The sequence below is a fragment of the Corylus avellana genome, chromosome 3 (genome assembly GCF_965113065.1).
Source record: "Corylus avellana chromosome 3, dhCorAvel1.hap1.2, whole genome shotgun sequence".
NCBI lineage: Eukaryota > Viridiplantae > Streptophyta > Magnoliopsida > Fagales > Betulaceae > Corylus > Corylus avellana.
The window spans coordinates 3,796,615-3,819,780 of record NC_142492.1 but is presented as its reverse complement, the minus strand read 5'-3'; the positions used below and the strand labels follow the sequence as shown (position 1 = coordinate 3,819,780).

At 37.1% G+C, this 23,166-nt stretch overlaps 3 protein-coding genes across 8 annotated transcripts; all 3 read left to right on the top strand.

Annotated features, from left to right (window-relative positions):
* Nucleotides 1–3,269: 3,269 nt before the first annotated feature.
* LOC132169734 (G-type lectin S-receptor-like serine/threonine-protein kinase At4g27290) lies at nt 3,270–7,390 on the top strand. The gene is made up of 7 exons (XM_088514550.1): nt 3,270–4,536; nt 5,279–5,418; nt 5,544–5,738; nt 5,811–6,021; nt 6,145–6,382; nt 6,462–6,612; nt 6,792–7,390. Exons 1-7 carry the CDS (start codon nt 3,270–3,272, stop codon nt 7,089–7,091), a joined length of 2,502 nt encoding a protein of 833 aa, XP_088370676.1. The 3' UTR covers nt 7,092–7,390.
* A 3,036-nt stretch (nt 7,391–10,426) lies between these two features.
* Nucleotides 10,427–14,638, top strand: LOC132174507 (G-type lectin S-receptor-like serine/threonine-protein kinase At4g27290). 2 transcript variants are annotated; one of them, XM_088514547.1, is made up of 7 exons: nt 10,427–11,813; nt 12,750–12,884; nt 13,100–13,260; nt 13,332–13,542; nt 13,666–13,903; nt 13,970–14,120; nt 14,304–14,638. In XM_088514547.1, the coding sequence occupies exons 1-7, from the start codon at nt 10,535–10,537 to the stop codon at nt 14,601–14,603; spliced, it is 2,475 nt and encodes an 824-aa protein (XP_088370673.1). In that variant the 5' UTR covers nt 10,427–10,534; the 3' UTR covers nt 14,604–14,638. The 2 variants fall into 2 exon arrangements, with proteins under 2 accessions (XP_088370673.1, XP_088370675.1); XM_088514549.1 differs by lacking the exon at nt 13,970–14,120 and having other exon boundaries at nt 14,304–14,426.
* A 3,110-nt stretch (nt 14,639–17,748) lies between these two features.
* LOC132173745 (G-type lectin S-receptor-like serine/threonine-protein kinase At4g27290) lies at nt 17,749–22,413 on the top strand. Of its 5 annotated transcripts, XM_059585339.2 has the most exons (8): nt 17,749–19,109; nt 20,452–20,586; nt 20,752–20,912; nt 20,987–21,197; nt 21,320–21,557; nt 21,636–21,786; nt 22,010–22,060; nt 22,224–22,413. In XM_059585339.2, exons 1-8 carry the CDS (start codon nt 17,843–17,845, stop codon nt 22,311–22,313), a joined length of 2,304 nt encoding a protein of 767 aa, XP_059441322.2. In that variant the 5' UTR covers nt 17,749–17,842; the 3' UTR covers nt 22,314–22,413. The 5 variants fall into 5 exon arrangements, with proteins under 5 accessions (XP_059441322.2, XP_059441320.2, XP_088370654.1 ...); XM_059585337.2 differs by having other exon boundaries at nt 22,010–22,413; XM_088514528.1 differs by having other exon boundaries at nt 20,425–20,586; nt 22,010–22,413.
* Nucleotides 22,414–23,166: the final 753 nt, after the last annotated feature.

Below are 23,166 nucleotides of genomic sequence, written 5' to 3'. Positions count from 1 at the left end.
CAAAACCAATAAGATTATTGGAACATAGTAAGTATGCTTTAACTTCTTTTATAGGTTAAGTTTATATGTTTCTAATGTATTTTCTTTGCAATGGTATTTTACAGTGGTTATATGTCTCCTGAGTATGCGGTGCATGGACAGTACTCAATAAAATCTGATGTATTTAGCTTTGGAGTCTTAGTACTAGAGATAGTAAGTGGAAAGAAGAACAGACGATTTTTTCACCCAGACCACCACCTTAATCTTCTCGGACATGTAAGCATAAAGAGTGGCAACTCCTACTAATTCATTTACTTTTTTGAAAGAAAGCTCTTATTAACATTGCAATTACAAACCGTATAGCGGGTCACATGATGCCTATGTTATTCTAATGCTCTTTTAAGAGTCATGGGCCAATTTGAAGGTAGTTTGACCAACAAAAATTTTATTTTCAATTTTTTTCAGGCATGGAAACTATGGATTGAAGATAGGCTAGTGGAATTGATGGATGAATTGGAAGGTGACTTGTGCTCTATATCCAATGTATTACGACATATTCATGTGGGTCTGTTATGTGTGCAACAAAGACCAGAAGATAGACCAAACATGTCGTCTGTGGTTCAAATGTTGAGCAGTGAGAATTTATTGCCTAAGCCGAAACAACCGGGTTTCTTTACCGATTCACATGAAGCAAGTTCTTCATTTAGCAAGCATGAAACTTTTTCAACAAACGGAATCTCCACTACAATGTTTCAAGGACGGTAATGGTGATTATGCATATTTCAAAGTGTTTGTATAGTTGACTGCACGCTAGTAGGTTACTTAAGAAAACATACTCAGACATAAACATGCAAAATTCATTATTGAAGTGGAGTTGAATAATGAATTTTGAAAGTTAATAAAATTTTGAATTTCATTGTTTTCTAAGCTTCGTTGTTGTTGTTGTTGTTGTTTGTTTTTTTTAATCTAAATCACTTTACATCGGTAAGAAAATGTTGGAAACTTGATAAACAATTGACAGCCGCTCCCAAGTTGGATCAATCAAGAACTAGGATGTTTCCTCCTCGTCCACGACCACAAGTGTATATATATATATATATCCCTTTCACGTCAGTCCTATATGTCGCAGTAATGGCGAAAATTGTTGATGTTAGGAGTTTTGTTAGAAAGAGCAGGGTGGTGAAATTGGATTTGGAAAGAGCAGAGAAAAATATGGCGTGATAAACGATCCGAAGCAAAAGCATTGTTTGCTTTTGCTCTTTTTCCAAAATTTCCTTCTATCCTTCTCCATTCTCTTATGATACAAACAAAAAAATGAATCAAGGTAGAAAAATATTCTTGTCTTTGTCCAAATACTTGAAATTACCTTATCTGCAAACGCTGGAATGCTGATGGATTGGGGGGGCAAACAGGGATAATTGAAAATCTTAAGAATATCCGGTGGCTTTTCTCTGCAAGTTTTTAAATTGATAAAAACAAAGACATGATAGCAGGAAATTCATCTTCTCTACAACCAAAACACAGATGCCGATGATAGCAGTCCTTTCCAAGCCCTTGTCCGTTCAAGAATGCCTTTGGTTTGGGGCTAGCCCACCCTGCACACTTAACATAGGCAACACACTTCAAGAACTGCTTCTGGAGATCCTATTGTTGCCACTTCATTATAGTTTACCGGAAAGTAGACTAAAGTGCTGGCATTAGTGCCGCCAATCACCCATAGTGTCTTGGCTTCTTCCAAGCAGTGACGATCAACAAAATAATCTGTCTGCCAAAAAGAAGGGTATGGGGTGGCTCAGTGCAGCACAATCTGGAAGGTATTTTGTTTGCATCCTCTAGCTATAAGTTCCAATTAAGAAACATATGTCCAAAATTCATTGCTTTGGGCATACCTTCCATAAAATTCATTGCTTTGGGCATATCATCAAATAAAGGCTAGAGCAGGGTCTTAACTACCTCGTTAAGACCGAATCCAGTATTTGAGTATGAATTTGTGTTGAACGAGCGGGAGGTCTATTACAAGAACAAACTCCTAAACACTTCAATTCTTACAAGATTTGTGTTGAACCCATCAGGCATTGCGGGACGATCGGACACAGAGTTGGGAGCGTTTCTCCACAGCCCAGTTAGATCAATGTGAAATTTATGCCTTCTGTGGTTCATATGCCACCTGCAATCCCAGCAACTCTACTGTATGTGCATGCTTGAAGGGATTTGTATCCAAATCTCGAAAAAGATTGGAATTCTGTAGATTGGTCTGATGGGTGTGTTCGGAGGACTCCATTGGAATGCAATGGAGCACAAGCTCCTTCTCAGCCAGTGATACACCAGAACAAAAAACAGAGCTTTTGCTTGGATTAGCCTTCAAACCCGACAACCCATCAAATTCAGCCAAAACAGCTTTGATAGCTAGAGCAGATTACAATGTAGGAGCCGAGAATATTAAAAGATCATCAGCAAAACATAGGTGAGAAAGAAGCAACTTTCCCAATTGAAGTTCCCACAATAATTACCCACATTATTGTAAATGTTAATATCATATATTTATAGAGGAAAATCTATTTAATAGCTCCAAGAAAATAAGAACTTGTCAAGTAAGACATCATTTGTCGAACTTGAGTTCAAGATAATGTGTCACAATACGTCAGTAAGTGTATCAAATAGCTGGCTCTGAAAAAAAGAAAAAAAAGAAAAAAAAAAGAAAGAAAGAAAGTATATCAAATAGCAAGTTTTCGTGAGATCACTTCTTGCGATGTCAAATGCTTCTAGAAATGAAAATGAAATGGCTTGCTTACTTTGACTTGATTTTTCAACCTTGTGAAAGTCTCGGAGAGCCACTGGAGGGAAGCTTCCAAAGTCAACACCAACCCATAAATAATAATATAATATACAAAATACCAACAATCCATTCAAAACAGAGAATGAAACTAAAACATAAGAGACAAAGCAGAAGGTGAAAGATGTGGAAATGGATTGGCTTGCTTCGCCTTGGTTTTTCAACCTTGTGGAAGTGTCAGAGATCCCAACGGTTGACGCAGCAGCCATTGAAACGAATGTTCTTACCTTGCCTTGGTTTTCCAATCTTGGGCACCATGAACGACTTTTGATGGCTTTCAAGTCACATTACAGCGCATAAACTCCTCCTGATATCAAATTTGTAGAAAACAAAAAAAACACAGAGAGGAAGGGTGGGTAGACTCTGAAGAAATAAAATGGGCTCTGTTGCTGCTTAAATCTCAACTTCTATGGATATACAACTTTCAGTGAATGAGAAAAGAACCATTTGAAAATCAATGGGAGCAATTACCCATCTTTTCGTCTACTCTGTCTTCTTCTCTCTGTTTCGAATCTCCATTACACAAGACAGTACTGTTACTCCAACTCAATCTCTAAGAGACGGTGACACCTTAGTTTCAGCTAGCGGATCATTTCAATTGGGATTCTTCAGCCCAGGTAATTCCAATAGTCGATACGTGGGAATTTGGTACACAGTATCTTCGGAGAAAGCTGTATGGGTAGCCAACAGAGACGCTCCGCTTGGCGATCACTCGGGAGTTTTAAAGGTCACTGATGATGGAGTTCTTGTGCTTCTTAATAGCACCAATGGTACTGTTTGGTCATCTAATACATCAACAACCCCACAAAATCCAGTTGCACAGCTCTTGGACACTGGAAATCTTGTTGTCAAAAATGGGAATAATGATGATCCAGAGAAGTTTTTGTGGCAGAGTTTTGATTATCCTTGTGACACACTCCTACCGGAAATGAAGCTTGGATGGAACTTAGTAACTGGTCTAGAGAGGTTTTTATCATCTTGGAAGAGCACGGACGATCCTGCTCAAGGTGAGTATTCTGTACGGATAGATCTTCGTGGGTATCCACAGTGGGTTAATATGGAGGGAGCTAAAATAAGGGCTAGACCAGGGTCATGGAATGGCCTTCGTTTTACGGCTGGTAGGTTAAGACCGAATCCAGTATATGAGTATGAATTCGTATTGAATGAGAAGGAGGTCTATTACATGTCCAAACTCCTTAACACTTCTGTTTTCACAATATTTGTGATATACCCAACAGGCCTTGGGCAAGGATCCCAGTGGGTGGATCGAACACAGAGTTGGGAGCATCTCTTTACATCCCAGGCAGATCAGTGTGAAAATTATGCGTTATGCGGTGGATATGCTACCTGCAACATCAGTAACTCTCCTGTATGTGCATGCTTGGAAGGATTCTTACCCAAGTCTCCGAAAGATTGGGATTCAGCAGATTGGTCTGATGGGTGTGTTCGAAGGACTCCTTTGGAATGCAATGACAGAGATGGATTCCTGAAGCATACGGGGGCGAAATTGCCGGACACATCTTCTTCCTGGTATAACAAGAGCATGACCCTCCAGGAATGTGAAGGAATGTGTTTGAAAAACTGCTCCTGTACAGCATATGCTAGTTTAGATGTCAGGAATGGAGGAAGCGGCTGCCTGCTTTGGTTTGATATTCTTATTGATACAAGAGAACTCGGTGAGAGTGGGCAAGACCTCTATTTAAGGATGGCCATTTCAGAACTGGGTACGATTTCACTTCTATTTTCTCTTTGGATTTTCCCCTTTTTTTTTCTAAATTTTTTTTTGGTTCTTATATTTTAACGAATGGTGCAGATGGAAGATTTTATATATGTACTAGCATTTCATCTTCTTTAAACAGTTGCAAGCATATGAGCTATAAAACATTTGAGCATGCATATTTGCCTACTGCTGAGAAGCTTTTTCATTTGGAAGTTCCACCATTTAGATGACATTTTCTATGGGAAATCACATGATACAAACAACTGGCCTGCAATAGAAAATTAGCGGATTCCCACCATTTAGATGACATTTTCTGCTTGGCTGCACAGTAATCATCAGCATGATACTAAATCAAAACTAATACTGATAAACAGAGACATTGTCTTGCATGTTTATTCAAGCTTATTATATGTTTCTTCGGACTTTGTCCTGCATGTTTTCTGAGGTTAAGGGGGATAACCAACACTGATAGACATTAGATAATATATTTCAAAGCTTGCTTAATAAGCTGATCGTACAACCCCAAGCTAGACAATTTGTAATGCTAGGGAAACTAGGAATTGGTGTCTGTGGTGGTGTTGAGCTCAACTGCTTTATCCACCTCATCTCTTACTCTCACCCATTTCCCCAGTCCAGACTATGGACAAAATAAAGTCTCTTTCTTTTCTTCAGTTATCCTTGGCCGAAATGCATATATAATTTGACGAGTTATTCTCAAAGTCACCTGACTCTTTTTGATCTTTCAGGTCATGTTGAGAAAAAGAGGCAATCCAACACGAGGAAACTAGTAGGAATTATAGTTGGCTCAACATTAGTAATTGTGGGAATGATAATAGCTGGCTCAACATTCATATGGAAGAAGAAACTCAAAAATCAAGGTAAATTTGTAACAATCGGACACTGATAATGATTGATTCATGATAGTCAATTTAGCTAAGAAATTTAAGTAAGTAGGTCTTTCATGGAGAATAGATTGGGGGGTAATTTGCTTTTTTAAAAGATTTGTCAAAGATTTTTCATGCTCATGCATCTCTTGTTATTTCAGGAATGACCAAAGGAAGTTATAGAAAGGATTGTGACAATGAATCCGGGAAGGAAGATATGGAGTTAGCGATATTATTTGATTTGGCAGTCATAGCTAATGCAACTGATAATTTTTCAAGCAACAACAAGTTGGGAGAAGGTGGCTTTGGACCTGTGTACAAGGTAAATAATAATATAACTAGTTCAGTTATATTTTATTATTTTCAAAGATATACCGACAATTTTATTTTTCAGGGTACATTGCCTGAAGGAAAAGATATAGCTGTGAAGAGGCTTTCAATAAATTCTAGACAAGGATTGAAAGAGTTAAAAAATGAAGTTATTTTGATTGCCAAACTTCAACATCGCAATCTTGTAAAGCTTCTTGGTTGTTGCATTCAAGAAAATGAAAACATGTTAATCTATGAATACATGCCCAACAAAAGCTTGGACTCCTTTATTTTTGGTTTGTACCTTGACCTTTACTTGATTTAGCGGATTCGTGTTTACTCTTATCCTCTTTCATCAATAAAATTGTTTGTTCAGAATTTAGCAAGGTATGCACTAACATACATGTGAAATTGGACAGATCAAGCAAAGAGTAAATTACTAGATTGGCATAAGCGCCTAAACATTATTCGTGGCGTTGCTAAAGGGCTTCTCTATCTTCATGAAGACTCTAGACTAAGAATTATTCATAGGGATCTCAAAGCTAGCAATATTCTTTTGGATAACAATATGAATCCAAAAATTTCGGACTTTGGTGTGGCTAGATCATTTGGAGGAGATCAAATTGATTCTGAGACCACTAAGATTATTGGAACATAGTAAGTATGCTTTAACTTTTTTTTATAAGTTAAGTTTATTTGTTTTTTAATTTCTTTTCTTTACAATGATATTTTACAGTGGCTATATGTCTCCTGAGTATGCGGTGCATGGACAGTACTCAGTAAAATCTGATGTATTTAGCTTTGGAGTCTTAGTATTAGAGATACTGAGTGGGAAAAAGAATAGAGGATTTTGTCATCCAGACCACCACCTTAATCTTCTTGGACATGTAAGCATAAGGAGTGGCAACTCCTACTAATTAATTTACTTTTTTGAAGGAAACCTCTTATTAACATTGCAATTACTAACAGTATAGAGGGTCACATGGTGCCTCTGTTATTATGATGCTTTGTTAATGGTCATGGGCCAATTTGAAGGCAGTCTGACCAACAAAAATTTTATTTTCAGGCATGGAAACTATGGATTGAAGACAGGCTAGTAGAACTGATGGATGAATTGGTAGGTGACTTGTTCTCTATATCTAATGTATTACGACACATTCATGTGGGTCTGTTATGTGTGCAACAAAGATCAGAAGATAGACCAAACATGTCGTCTGTGGTTCAAATGTTGAGCAGTGAAAATTTATTGCCAAAGCCGAAACAACCGGGTTTCTTTGGCGATTCACATGAAGCAAATTCTTCATCTAGCAAGCATGAAACTTATTCAACAAACGAAATCACCACTACAGTGTTTGAAGGACGGTAAATAACGTTACTTGAGAGCAAAAGTGGATTTTTTTTTTGTTCTTTTAAATTTTTTTGAATCAATGTAATCTTGATTTCAACACACCCAGCTGGGCAAAAGGGGCCTAGAAGGTGCTATTCTTTAGGACAAAAGGGTCAAAAAGAGAAAAAAAGGTAAATATCTTTGGCGTAGAGCAACACTTCTTCTACTGTATTCATGTTGTTTGTTCATCTAGTGGATAATGTTTACACACAGGAGTTAGGATTATATCATGCATTTGAAAATGTATGTTTTTCTTTGAATATTTTCATAATCAATATCCGAAACAAAAGCATTGTTTGCTTTTGCTCCTTTTCCAAAATTTCCTTCTATCCTTCCCCATTCTCTTATGATACAAACAAAAAAATGAATCAAGGTAGAAAAATGTCTTTGGCCAAATACTTGAAATTACCTTCTCTGCAAACGCTGGCATGCTGATGGTTAGGGGCAAACAGGGATCATTGAAAATCTTAAGAATATACAGCGGCTTCTCTCTGCAAGTTTTTAAATTAATAAAAACAAAGATTAATTACATTACTGCAAAGAATTTTAACCAAAATGAAGATCATGAATGAAACCAGAATTTGAGTTTTTTCACAATGAAGGTTGCTCGGCCTTAGAAGGAAATTCATTCTTCTCTACAACCGAAACACAAAAGCTGATGATTGCAGTCCTTTCCTAGCCATAGATTAAGGTTAACCCAGACAGTGAAACTAAAGCTACATATGGGAGAAAAACATGCAAACAAAAATGCATATATAGTTTTATGAATCCATATACATTGGAGTTTGTATGAATGACAGTTTATAACATCATAATTTAATCGAAGGCTTCGTGGTAAAACAAAGCATAAAGAGCCCTAAAAACCTTTCTATCATTAAATGATATTAACTCATGCTCCATTTCCATACCAACAAGATCAGCATTGACATGAAACAATGCGCAGAAACAAAACCATATACCAGTAGTCCAAAGTGCTGGCAACATAAGCGGCCATCTTCACCCCCTGTCCATCCAAAAATGCCTTTGGTTTGGGGCTAGCCCACCCTGCATACTTGATATAGGCAACACACTTCTGACAATGTGGCGACCTACATCGCTTGGGTATGGAGATGGAAATGTGCTTATATATGTATACTTACACCCTTTATGACAACAACACGTTTTAAAGCCGTGATAGTCATAATCCCATCAGAATTCTGCAGTTAAGCAAGCTTATGTGAGAGTAGTATCAGGATGGGTGACCTCCTGAGAAATCCGGTTCGAGAGAGCCAAAAGCAGACAATATTGTATATCAATGGGGTGGGGTGTTACAGACGACACCCGTGTGCTTCCCTCAAGAACTGCTTCTGAAGATCCTATTGTTGCCACTCCATTATAGTTTAAAGGAATGTAGCCTCAAGTGCTGGCATTAGTGCCACCAATCACCCATATGTTTCCAATTAAGAAACATATGTCCAAAATTCATTGCTTTGGCCCTTTGGGCATATCATCTAATGAAAGACCCAGAATTCTTCCTGCCAATACATGACTCCAGTGGTTAGCCAAAAAGTTCTAAAACAAGTTATTAAACTTTAGTTGAAGACCACAGTTTCATTGCTTATGCTGTCTAAAGAGTCTTTTAACTTTGCTACAAGTAAAAGCAGGGTTGATACCTGCAGAAGATGTGATTTGGTTAGTAATGTTGCAAACCCACAGTTATGACACATTTGACTGCTTGTCTAAGTGATCTTGCTCTGGGCCTAATCTTAAGGGGGCTCTTAAGCTCTGATTATAACCTGAATATGGTGTGTGATGCACTGGAAAAAGGGAAAGAAATTATGCATTTATGCACACATGAATCATAGTGCTTCTCCTAATTGCCTAAAAGGAGCACTTTCTACCAACATGAAAGACTTACCCTGATCTAATGTCCACCTATCAGAAGCTAATGATCGAGTATCTCGGAAGCTTGCTACATGTTTTGCACCTTCCAAGTCCCAAACACTATGAGGGGAAGCAATTCAAGTAAGTTATCAGCATTTTACATATGTTGTGGGCCTTGTGGCAGCCGATCATAGTAAAATATGAGTATCAAGTACAAGTCTAAGTATTTAACATGAGACATATTGGAGAGGTGAGACAAGAAATCTGATTCATGGCATAATGTATAAAAAGAACATGTGCCTTGTTAGTGTGTGAAGGGAGAGAGAGATTGCCAAGTACCCTGCACATAATCTGGTAAAAGTTTGTCATAAAACACCTAATATGCCGGTGGGTTCCCTGTTCCCACACTAAGGATCCTCAACCAGTTTTGAACCCACTGTGATACTCTCAACAAGAGTTTGAAACCACCATGATAGTCTCAACAAGAGTTGTATCAGTTGTGATAATATTCGGTGTATCTTTTAGTTTCAAATGTAGACACAGTTATTTCATTCAAATTCAAATTGTATTTCTCTTTACAGACTATTATCTTGTAATTTTCCTAAAAATGATAAGCATCCCCAAACGTTGAAGTTGGGATTGTTAAACATAAAATTCTTTGTTCGTATATGGTATCAGAGCCTCACAGATTAAAATCCTATCTTTTTCATCATGTCACAAACTTCATCCATCTCCTCTGTTCCTGCCTTTCCCTAGCAGCTCAGCCATTCGAACCAATTCTCCACCGTAAAGTTTGGTCGTGATAACTACATGTTATGGACTACCCAGTTGATTCCCTATTTGGAAGGTCACTCTCGCTTTCCCAATCGAAGTTCCCCATTAATTACCTTCATTATTGTAATTGTCAACCTCATATATTTATAAAGGAAAATCTATTTAATAGCTCCCAAGAAAATAAGAACTTGTCAACTAAGACACCATCATTTGTCGAACACAAGCTCAAGCAATTCTGTGTCGCAACATGTCAGTAAGTGTATCAAATAGTAAGTTTTCATGATCACTTCTTGCTATGTAAAATGCTTCTTTTTGTGAAATGAAATCAAAATGAAATGGCTTGCTTACTTTGCCTTGTTTTTTCAACCTTGAGAAAGTCTCAGAGAGCCCAACGGTTGGGGGCAGTGCTGAGAGCAGCCATTGGAGCCACTGCGACTGCTAATTAAATCGCGTGGATGCGTGAATCGTGATTCAAACTCTTCAGCCTTCACAGTTCACACCAGTGGGACCAAGTCAAATTCAGTTTTTTGGATCTTGGTCCCCATGAGCAACTTGATAGGGCCCCGTTTGCAGATAAGGGGAGGGGAGAACCATACACTCTTGCTGGGTTCAAGTTGTAGAAAAGGAAATACATTGAAAAAGACAAAGAAAAAAAGAAAAAGAAAAAGAAAAAAAAAACAGGGAAGACCTGAGAAGAAGGGTAGACTCCAAAGAAATGATGCGCTCTGTGGCTGCTTAAATCTCAACTTCTATGGATATACAACTTTCTCCGAAGAAGAAAATCAATGGAAGCCTTAACCCATCTTTTTGTCTTCTACTCTTTCTTATTCTCCCTCTTAAGAACCTCCAATTCTCTGGACACTATTACTCCAAGTCAGTCAATCAGAGACGGTGGCAATGCTTTAGTTTCAGCTGGCGGACAATTTCAATTGGGATTCTTCAGCCCAGGTAATCCCGATATACGCTATGTGGGAATTTGGTACACAGTATCTTCGGACATAGTTGTATGGGTAGCCAATAGAGAAGCTCCGCTTAGCGATCACTCGGGAGTTTTAAAGCTCGCTGATGATGGAGTTCTTGTGCTTCTTAATAGCACCAACGGTACTGTTTGGTCATCTAGATCTACTACATCAACAACCCCACAAAATCCAGTTGCACAGCTGTTGGACACCGGGAATCTTGCTGTGAAAGATGGGAATGATGATAAACCAGAGAAGTTTTTGTGGCAGAGTTTTGATTATCCTTGTGACACACAACTACCGGAAATGAAGCTTGGATGGAACTTGGTAACTGGTCTAGATAGGTTTATTTCATCTTGGAAGAGCACGGAAGATCCTGCTCCAGGTGAGTATTCAGTACACATAGATCGCCGTGGGCTTCCGCAAAGGGTTAATATGCAGGGAAATTCAACAAAGACTAGAGCAGGGTCATGGAATGGCCTTGGTTTTACGGGTAATCAAGGGTTGAGACCGAATCGAGTATTTAATTATGAATTCGTGTTGAATGAGAAGGAGGTCTATTTCGAGTTCAAACTCTTTAACACTTCTGTTTTCACAAGATTTGTGATCAACCCAACAGGTGTTGCGCAACGATTCACATGGAATGATCGGAAACAGATTTGGGAATCTTTCTTTACATCCGAGGCAGATCAGTGCGAAAATTATGGCTTATGCGGTGGAAATGCTCCCTGCAACATCAATAAGTCTCCTGTATGTGCATGCTTGGAAGGATTCTTACCCCAGTTTCAAAAAGATTGGGATTCAGCAGATTGGTCTGATGGGTGTGTTCGAAGGACTCCTTTGGAATGCAATGACACAGATGGATTCCTAACGCGCACGGGGTTGAAATTGCCTGACACATCTTCTTCCTGGTATAGCAAGAGCATGACCCTCCAGGAATGCAAAGGAATGTGTTTGAAAAACTGCTCCTGCACAGCATATGCAAGTTTAAATATCAGCGAAGGAGGAAGCGGATGCGTGCTTTGGTTTGGTAGCCTAATTGATATAAGAGAATACTCCGAGGGTGGGCAAGACCTCCATGTAAGGATGGCCAAATCCGAACTGGGTACGATTTCACTTCTATTTTTCACTCTAGATTTTGCTTTATTTTTTCTGCTGTTTTAGGAAAAAATGTATTTGCCATAATTACCTTACTTGAATAAGCTCTACGTGGTATCAAAATGTTTAGAACTTACTGTAAATCAGGTAAATTGGATTTTGCATTCTTCCCTTTATTTTAATGAATGGTGTACATCGAAGGGTTGGTTACAGCAAAATAAAACTTCTACGACATGTATTAAATAGTTGTTGACATTCTTTAAAATGTATAGATTAGCATAATTGTATTTTCTTTTTCTCCAAAGATGGATTTATTCAATTTTGGCAACTGCAAATGCTTCAGTTTTAGCATGCTATCGCAAAAGAATTAAGGAAGTAGATACGTGCAAATATTTTATCTTCTTTAAACCAGTGTGATTGGATAAAACATTTGAGCATGAATATTTGCTTACTGCTGAGAGCCTGAGAAGCTTTTTCATTTGGAGTGAAATACAAAGAACGAGATAACATTCTCTATGGGAATTCACAGAATAGAATTAACTGGCCTGCAATAGAAAATTAGCAGATTCCTATAGTTCTCTGCTTGCCTATACTAATCATCAACAAGTGATATTTTTTTTTGTCCCGACAAACAGAGACATTGTCCTGCATGTTTGTTCAGAGTTTGTCCTGCATGTTTTCTGATGTGAATCGGGATATCCAACATTGATAGACACTAGATAATGTATTTCAAAGTTTGCATACAACCACAAGCTAGACAATTTGTAATGCTAGAGAAACTAGGAATTGGTGGCTGTAGTGGTGTTGAGCTCATCTGTTGCCCATTCCCCCAGTCTCTATGGACAGAATAAAGCCTCTTTCTTTTCTTCAGTTATCCTTGGCTGAATGCATGTATAATAGGACAAGTTATTCTCAGTCATCTGACTCTGTTTTGATCTTTCAGCTCTTCTTGAGAAGCAAAGGCACTCCAACAAGAAGAAACTAGTAGGAATTATAGTTGGCTCTGCATTACTAGTTGTGGGAATGATAATAGTTGGACTGGTCTCGTACATATGGAAGAAGAAACTCAAAAACCCAGGCAAGAATTACACTTTCATAATAATAGATTCATAATACTCAATTTATAGCTAAGAAATTTAAATAAGTAGGTCTATCATGCAGAACAGAGGAGAGGGGGGGGGGGGGGGGGTGGGGGGGGGGGGGGGGGGGGTGGGGGGGGGGGGGGGTGTTAATTTACTTTTTAAAAAGAATGGTCAAATATTTTTCATGCCCATGCATCTCTTATTATTTCAGGATTGGTATTAGGAATTCAAAGGAAGGATTATGACAATGAAGGTGGGAAGGAAGATATGGAGTTAGGGATATTATTTGATCTGGCGGTCATAATTAATGCGACAAATAATTTTTCAAACAATAACAAGCTAGGAGAAGGTGGCTTTGGACCTGTGTACAAGGTAAATAATAACATAACTAGTTGAGTTATATTTTATTCAATTCCAAAATATACCGACAATTTGATTTTCAGGGTACATTGCCGGAAGGGAAAGATATAGCTGTGAAGAGACTTTCAAATAATTCTGGACAAGGATTGAATGAGTTAAAAAATAAAGTTATATTGATTGCCAAACTTCAACATCGTAATCTTGTAAAGGTTCTTGGTTGTTGCATTCAAGAAAATGAAAACATGCTAATCTATGAATACATGCCCAACAAAAGCTTGGACTCCTTTATTTTTGGTTTGTACCTTGACCTTTACTTGATTTAGCGGATTCGTGTTTACTCTTATCCTCTTTCATCAATAAAATTGTTTGTTGAAAATTTAGCAAGGTATGTACTAACATACATGTGAAATTGGACAGATCAAGCAAAGAGTAAATTACTAGATTGGCATAAGCGCCTAAACATTATTCGTGGCATTGCTAAAGGGCTTCTCTATCTTCATGAAGACTCTAGACTAAGAATTATCCATAGGGATCTCAAAGCTAGTAATATTCTTTTGGATAACAATATGAATCCAAAAATTTCGGACTTTGGTGTGGCTAGATCATTTGGAGGAGATCAAATTGATTCCGAGACCACTAAGATTATTGGAACACAGTAAGTATGCTTTAACTTTTTTTTATAAGTTAAGTTTATTTGTTTTTTAATTTCTTTTCTTTGCAGTGGTTATATGTCTCCCGAGTATACGATGCATGGACAATACTCAGTAAAATCAGATGTATTTAGCTTTGGAGTTTTAGTATTAGAGATAGTGAGTGGAAAGAAGAATAGAGGATTTTGTCACCCAGATCACCACCATAATCTTCTTGGACATGTAAGCATAAATAGTGGCAATTCCTACTACATTACTTTTTGGAAAGCAACCTCTTATTAACAATGCAGTTCTAAATAGTAAAGAGGGTTACATGAAGTCTTGTTATTTTGATGCTTTATTAATGGTCATGGGCCAAGTTGAAGGCAGTCCTACCAACAAAAAGTTGACTTTCATTTCTTTCAGGCATGGAAACTATGGATTGAAGACAAACCAATGAAACTAGTGGATGAATTGGTAGGTGAGTTGTGCAATATATCTGATGTATTACGACAAATTCATGTGGGTCTGTTATGTGTTCAACAAAGACCGGAAGATAGACCAAACATGTCATTAGTGGTTCAAATGCTTAGCAGTGAAAGTTTATTGCCTAAGCCAAAACAGCCAGGTTTCTTTACAGATTCTCATGAAGGAGAGTCTTCATCTAGCAAGTATGGAACTCGTTCAACGAATGAAATCACCACTACAACGTTTGAAGCACGATAAATAACGTCACTTGAGAGTGAAAGTGGAGATTTTTTATTTTTTTTTTATTTTTTTATTTTTTTATTTATTTTTTTTTTATGAATGTTTGTATTCTTAATTTCAACATATTTAGCTGCTATTCTTTAGGACAAAAGGGTCAAAAATAGAAAAAGGATTCATGGTGTTTACTCATCTGGTGGATAGCGTTTACACAGAGGAGTTACGACTATATCATGCCTTTGAAAATGTATGTTTATCTATGAATAATTTCAAAATCAATACCTTCTAGAATACATACGTGAGAAAGTGTTGGAAACTTGATAAACGATTAACAGCCACTCCCAAGTTTTTTTTTTTTTTTTTTTTTAATAAACTGCTCTCATACAACAACAAAAGAGATTACAACAACAGGGAAAACAAAGAGAACAACAGTAGGGAAACAAAAAGAAAATACATGCTAATACATGCTTAGCAGCATAAACAGGTCTGGACAGATTTCTAGCATCTCAAAGTACTGGAATGGAAAGAGAAAGTAACCTGCAGATGCAGCTGATTAAAGCCGTAGCGCACTTAGAAAGCCACTCCCAATTGGGCCAATCAAGTTGCAAGTTGGACCAATCAAGAACAAGCATGTTTCCTCCACGTCCCTTTAGTCTAAACAAAGACCGGAAGATAGACCAAACATGTCATTAGTGGTTCAAATGCTTAGCAGTGAAAGTTTATTGCCTAAGCCAAAACAGCCAGGTTTCTTTACAGATTCACATGAAGGAGAGTCTTCATCTAGCAAGTATGGAACTTGTTCAACGAATGAAATCACCACTACAATGTTTGAAGCATGATAAATAACGTCACTTGAGAGTGAAAGCGGAGATTTTTTTTTTTTAAAAATTATTTTTATGAATGTTTTTATTCTTAATTTTAACATATTTAGCTGCTATTCTTTATGACAGAAGGGTCAAAAATAGAAAAAGGTAAATAGCTATTGCTTAGAGCAAGGCTGCTTCTATAGTATTCATGGTGTTTACTCATATAGTGGATAGTGTTTACACAGAGGAGTTAGGACTATATCATGCCTTTGAAAATGTATGTTTATCTATGAATAATTTCAGAATCAATACCTTCTAGAATACATACGTAAGAAAGTGTTGGAAACTTGATAAATGATTAACAGCCACTCCCAAGGTTTTTTATTTTTATTTTTAATAAACTGCTCTCATACAACAACAAAAGAGATTACAACAACAGGGAAAACAAAGAGAAAAACAGTAGGGAAACAAAAAGAAAATACATGTTTAGCAGCATAAACAGGTCTGGACAGATTTCTAGCATCTCAAAATACTGGAATGGAAAGAGAAAGTAACCTCCAGATGCAGCTGATTAAAGTCGTAGCGCACTTTGAAAGCCACTCCCAATTGGGCCAATCAACTTGCAAGTTGGACCAATCAACTTGCAAGTTGGACCATTCTAGAACAAGCATTTTTCCTCCACGTCCCTTTAGTCGAAACAAAGACCGGAAGATAGACTAAACATGTCATTAGTGGTTCAAATGCTTAGCAATGAAAGTTTATTGCCTAAGCCAAAACAGCCAGGTTTCTTTACAGATTCACATGAAGGAGAGTCTTCATCTAGCAAGTATGGAACTTGTTCAACGAATGAAATCACCACTACAATGTTTGAAGCACGATAAATAACGTCACTTGAGAGTGAAAGCGGAGATTTTTTTTTTTTTAATTATTTTTATGAATGTTTTTATTCTTAATTTTAACATATTTAGCTGCTATTCTTTATGACAGAAGGGTCAAAAATAGAAAAAGGTAAATAGCTATTGCTTAGAGCAAGGCTGCTTCTATAGTATTCATGGTTTTTACTCATCTAGTGGATAGTGTTTACACAGAGGAGTTAGGACTATATCATGCCTTTGAAAATGTATGTTTATCTATGAATAATTTCATAATCAATACCTTCTAGAATACATACGTAAGAAAGTGTTGGAAACTTGATAAACGATTAACAGCCACTCCCAAGGTTTTTTATTTTTATTTTTAATAAACTGCTCTCATACAACAACAAAAGAGATTACAACAACAGGGAAAACAAAGAGAAAAACAGTAGGGAAACAAAAAGAAAATACATGCTTAGCAGCATAAACAGGTCTGGACAGATTTTTAGCATCTCAAAATACTGGAATGGAAAGAGAAAGTAACCTGCAGATGCAGCTGATTAAAGCCGTAGCGCACTCTCTTTAGTCCAAGATGTTTCCTCCACGTCTCTTTAGTCCAAGATGTCGCATTAATGGTTGAACTCATATTTACCACCCCAAAGGAGGGGAAGTTATGGACTGATTTATGGGGGACTAGTAGTGGCCTTGGTCCCCCCCAAATTACAAGGTAAAAAAAATTTTAAAGGTATAAAAAAAAAAAAAATTTAAGATATTTTTTGTTAATTGATCCCTCCAAAATTTTTTTTTTGGCCATGGTCCCCCCCAATCACAATGCTGGCTCCGTCCTCGGAAGCGATAGAAGCCACATAAATTTTGGGGGAAAATACACTTTACCACTAAACTTTTTACTCATTTGCACTTCAAACTCAAATGTTTAAAAAATGACATTTTATCCATATGAGTTGACACTTTAGCCCCAGAACTTAGTTACTTTGAGAAGTAAAGTGTCAACTCAAAATACTTCAGGGGTAAAATGTATTTTATGGGGTTAAGTGTCAATGTTAGATATTTGAGGGGGGTAAAGTGTCATTTTTTTAAATATTTGAGTTAAAAATGCAAATAAATAAATAGTTCAAGAGTAAAATATACTTTCTCCTAAATTTTGTCAGTTTCTATAATCATTGCCGTGCTCATACATCAACTGCTTGAGGGCCATAGAGCAAGGATGACACTAGTTTTTCAACCTTATGCAACTCTGACAAAATATGAGATTACGGATAAAGGGTGAAATCCACGTTGGGACGAGTCTTCTTACTTTGCATTGGTTTTTCAATCTTGGGCCCCACGAACTACTTTTGATCGCTTTCAAGTCGCATTACATGGGACCCGTTAGCAGCCAAAGGGGACGGGAGAAGGAGAACCAGACACTTCTGATTTCAAATTTGTAGAAAAGGAAATACATTGAAAATGACCAAAAAAAAAAAAAAAAAATGGAAATAGCCGAGAAGATGGGTGGGAGGACTAGGAAGAAACAATGGGCTCTGTTGCTGCTTAAATCTCAACTTTCTCTGAATGAGAAAAGGTAACCTTTAGAAAATCAATGGAAGCCTTTACCCATCTTTTTGTCTTCTACACTTTCTTATTCTCCCTCTTGAGAACCTCCATTTCTCTGGACACTGTTACTCCAAGTCAATCTCTCGGAGACCGTGGCACTTTAGTTTCTGCTGGCCGACAATTTCAATTGGGTTTCTTCAGCCCAGGTAATTCCAAAAGCCGATATGTGGGAATTTGGTACATGATATCTCCGGAAACAGTTGTATGGGTAGCCAACAGAGATGCTCCGCTTAGCGATCACTCGGGAGTTTTAAAGGTCACTGATGATGGAGTTCTTGTGCTTCTTAATAGCACCAATGGTACTGTTTGGTCATCTAATACATCAACAACCCCACAAAATCCAGTTGCAAAGCTCTTGGACACCGGGAATCTTGTTGTGAAAGATGGGAATGATGATAACCCAGATAAATTTTTGTGGCAGAGTTTTGATTATCCTTGTAACACACTCCTACCGGAAATGAAGCTTGGATGGAACTTAGTAACTGGTCTTGATAGGTTTTTATCATCTTGGAAGAGCACGGAAGATCCTGCTCAAGGTGAGTTTTCTACTCGGATAGTTCCTCATGGTTATCCACAGTGGTTTGATATGGAGGGAACCAAAATAAAGGCTAGAGCAGGATCGTGGAATGGCCTTGGTTTTACGGGTCGTGCGGTAAGACCGAATACAGTATTTGAGTATGAATTCGTGTTGAATGAGAAGGAGGTCTATTACGGGTACAAACTTCTAAACAAATCTGTTTTCTCAAGAGTTGTGCTGAACCCATCAGGCATTGTGCAACGATTCGTATGGATGGATCGGACACAAAGTTGGGAGCCTTTCTTTACATCTCATGCAAATCAGTGCGAAATTTATGCCTTATGCGGTGCTTATGCTACCTGCAACATCAATAAGTCTCCTGTATGTGCATGTATGGAAGGATTCTTACCCAAGTCTCCAAAACATTGGGATTCAGTAGATTGGTCTGATGGGTGTGTTCGAAGGACTCCTTTGGAATGCAATGGTGGAGATGGATTCCTGAAGCGCACGGGGGTGAAATTGCCCGACACATTTTATTCCTGGTATAACAAGAGCATGAACCTCCAGGAATGCGAAGGAATGTGTTTGAAAAACTGCTCCTGCACAGCATATGCAAGTTTAGATGTCAGGGGAGGAGGAAGCGGCTGCCTGCTTTGGTTTGGTAGCCTAATTGATACAAGAGAATTCGCTGAGGGTGGGCAAGATCTCTATATAAGGATGGCCATTTCCGAATTGGGTACGATTTCTCCTCTGTTTTGCTCTTTGGATTTTGCTGATTTTTTTTTTTCCTTTTATTTTAACGAAAGGTGAGCAAAATAAAACTTCTATGACAGTATTAATAGTTGTTGATATTTAAGATGTATAGATTAACATGGATTTTTTCTCCTAACATGGAGATATTCAATTTGAAAAATGCTACACACTTACTCCCATGCTTTTCAAATGTATACTCTTTAATGTGACAGTTAAAGTCATTATTAGATCTGATTCAATGGTAATTTTCACTGGCACATCAAAGTGTACACTTAAAAGTGTGAGAGTGGGAGCGAGTTTAACATTTTTCATTCAATTTTGGCCTTTGAAGACTAGACCTTGGCAACTGCAATTGCTTCAATTTTAGCATGCTACTGCAAGAGAAGGAAATAGATATGTGCAAGCATTTTATCTTCTTATTTTATAAGTAATGCGCTATAAAATACTTGAGTATGCATATTTGCTTACTGTTGAGAAGCTTTGCGAGACTCCCCATGATCTTTGAAGCCATCTATTCTCCTGTATGTTGCTGGCTTTGCTTGATCCTCCACTGCTGGACTTCATTTGGAAGTTCCACCGTTTAGATGACATTCTGGAAGGGAAATCACATGATACAAACAACTGGCCTGCAATAGAAAATTAGCGGATTCCCATAGTTCCCTGCCTGGCTGCACTAATCATCAACAGGTGATATTTAATCAAGACTAATACTGAAAAACAGAGACATTGTCCTGCATGTTTGTTCAAGTTTATTATATGTCTGTTCAGATTTCTTATATGTTTGTTCAGGTTTATTATATGTTTGTTCAGACTTTGTCCTGCATATTTTTCTGAGGTGAAGGGGATAACCAACACTGATACACATTCGATAATATCTTTCAAAGCTTGCTTAATAAGCTGATCATACAACTACAAGCTAGACAATTGGTGATGCCAGGGAAACTAGGAATTGGTGGCTGTGGTGGTGTTGAGCTCAACTGCTTTAGCCACCTCATCTCCTACCCATTTCCCCAGTCTAGACTACGGACAAAATAAAGTCTTTTTCTTTTCTTCCGTTATCGTTGGCCAAAATGTATATATAGGCTTGTTTGGATATGCGTTTGAGGGGCTTAAAAGTGTGTTTAACACTTAAGACGTCCGTTTGAAGAAAAAAGTATCCGTTTGGTAAAAAAATTGAAAACACTTTTTAAGGGTTCAAAAAGCCTAAAAATTGTCAAAAAAAGGGTTTTTGATTTAAAAGTTCTATTTTTCAAACACAATTTCAAACATGCTCATAGTATGATGAGTTATTCTCAAAGTCACCAAACTCTACTTTGATTTTTCAGGTCATCTTGATAAAAACAGTCACTCCAGCGAGAGGAAACTAGTGGGAATTATAGTTGGCTCAACATTACTAGTTGTGGGAATGATAATAGTTGGAATGGTCTCATACATATGGAAGAAGAAACTCAGAAACCAAGGTATAGTTGTAAAAAATGGACTCAGATAATAATTGATGCATGATAGTCAAGAAATTTAAGTAGGTCTTTTACAGAGATAAGATTGTAAGGGGGAGGGGGGGAGAAATTTGCCTTTTTAATATAATTGTCAAATAATTTTCATGCTAATGCATCTCGTTATTTCAGCAATGATAAAAGGAAGTGAGAGGAAGGATTGTGACAATGAAGGTGTGAAGGAAGATATGGAGTTAGCAATATTATTTGATTTGACAGTCATAGTTAATGCGACTGATAATTTTTCAAACAACAAGAAGTTGGGAGAAGGTGGCTTTGGACCTGTGTACAAGGTAAATAATAACATAACTAGTTGAGTTATATTTTATTTTATTTTTTCAAAATATACTGACAATTTGATTTTCAGGGTACATTGCCTGAAGGGAAAGATATAGCTGTGAAGAGGCTTTCAAAGAATTCTGGACAAGGATTGAATGAGTTAAAAAATGAAGTTATTTTGATTGCCAAACTTCAACATCGTAATCTTGTAAAGCTTCTTGGCTGTTGCATTCAAGAAAATGAAAATATGCTAATCTATGAATACATGCCCAACAAAAGCTTGGATTGCTTTATTTTTGGTTTGAACCTTGACCTTGACTTGATTCATAGCATTCATGTTTAGTCTTATCATCTTTCATTAATGAAATTGTTTGTTGAGAATTTAGCAAGCTATGCACTAACGTGATGTAAAATTGGACAGATCAAACAAAGAGTAAATTACTAGATTGGCATAAGCGTATCAACATTATTCGTGGTGTTGCTAAAGGGCTTCTCTATCTTCATGAAGACTCTAGACTAAGAATTATCCATAGGGATCTCAAAGCTAGCAATATTCTTCTGGATAACAATATGAATCCAAAAATTTCGGACTTTGGCGTGGCTAGATCATTTGGAGGAGATCAAATTGATTCCGCAACCAATAGGATTATTGGAACATAGTAAGTATATTTTAACTTCTTTTATAGGTTAAGTTTATTTGTTTTTTAATTTCTTTTCTTTGCAATGATATTTTACAGTGGTTATATGTCTCCTGAGTATGCGATGCATGGACAATACTCAGTAAAATCTGATGTATTTAGTTTTGGAGTCTTAATATTAGAGATAGTGAGTGGGAAGAAGAATAGAGGATTTTGTCACCCAGACAACCAGCTTAATCTTCTTGGACATGTAAGCATCTATAGTGGCAATTCCTACTAATTTACTTCTCCTTTTTTTTTTTTTTTTTTTTTCTTCTTGTTGTTGTTGTTGAAGGAAACCTCTTATTTACAATGTAGTTCTTGATAGTAAAGAGGGTTGCATGATGCCCCAATTATTTTGACGCTCTTTTAATGGTTATGGGCAAATTTGATGGAAGTATGACCGACAAAAGGTTGATTTTCATTTCTTTCAGGCATGGAAACTATGGATTGAAGACAAGCCAATAAAACTGGTTGATGAATTGGTAGGTGACTTGTGCAATATATCTGATGTAGTACGACACATTCATGTGGGTCTTTTATGTGTGCAACAAAGACCGGAAGATAGACCAAACATGTCGTTTGTGGTTCAAATGCTAAACAGTGAGAATTTATTGTCTAAGCCAAAACAACCGGGTTTCTTTACAGATCCACAGGAAGCTGATTTTTCATTTAGCAAGTTTGGAACTTGTTCAACAAACGAAATCACCACTACGGTATTTGAAGGACGGTAAATAACGTTCCTTGAGAGCAAAAGCAGAGAGTTTTTTATTTATGAATCAATGTAATCTTGATTTCAACATACTTAGCTGAACAAAATAGGTCTAGAAGCTGCTGTTCGTTAGGACAAAAGGGTCAAAAAGAGAAAATGGTAAATAGCTTTGGCGTTGAGCAAGACTGCTTCTACTGTATTCTTGATTTCTTCTTGTTTATTCATCTAGTGGATAATGTTTACCCGCAGGAGTTAGGATTATATCATATGTTCGAAAATGTATGCTTTCCTTTGAATAATTTCATAATCAATATCTTCTATAATACTTACTATAAATTAGAACTAATTTGTCACCAGAAATGCATTGAAAGGTTGCAATTCGATTATGCATATTCCAAAATGCTTGTATAGTTGACTGCACGCGGGTAGTCTACTCAAGAAGACCTAATTAGACAGAAACATGCAAAATTCATTCTAGCAATTAGTTTCTTTCCATTTGAAGCTTTGTATTATATTATAAAAAAGTATTGATTGTATTGAAGAGGAGTTGAATAATGAATTTTAAAATTTAATAAAATTTCGAATTTCTCTGTTTTCTAAGCTAATTTCCTCGTTCAGTTAATTTTTGTTGGACCAATCAAGAACAAGGATGTTTCCTCCCCGACCACTATCCGGAACAAGATCCTCTTCAGTTTATTTGGTCTAGAGCATATCCAGTTAATGGTCAGGATCTCTGTAAAGAGATCTAAAGAAATCTTGAGGCCATAAATGAAAGATTTGTGCGATATATATATATTTAAAAAAAATTAAAAAAATAATAAAATTTTTTTTAAAAAAACTAAGGGGGTGGCCAGTTGGGGCTGGTGGTGGCTTTGGCCA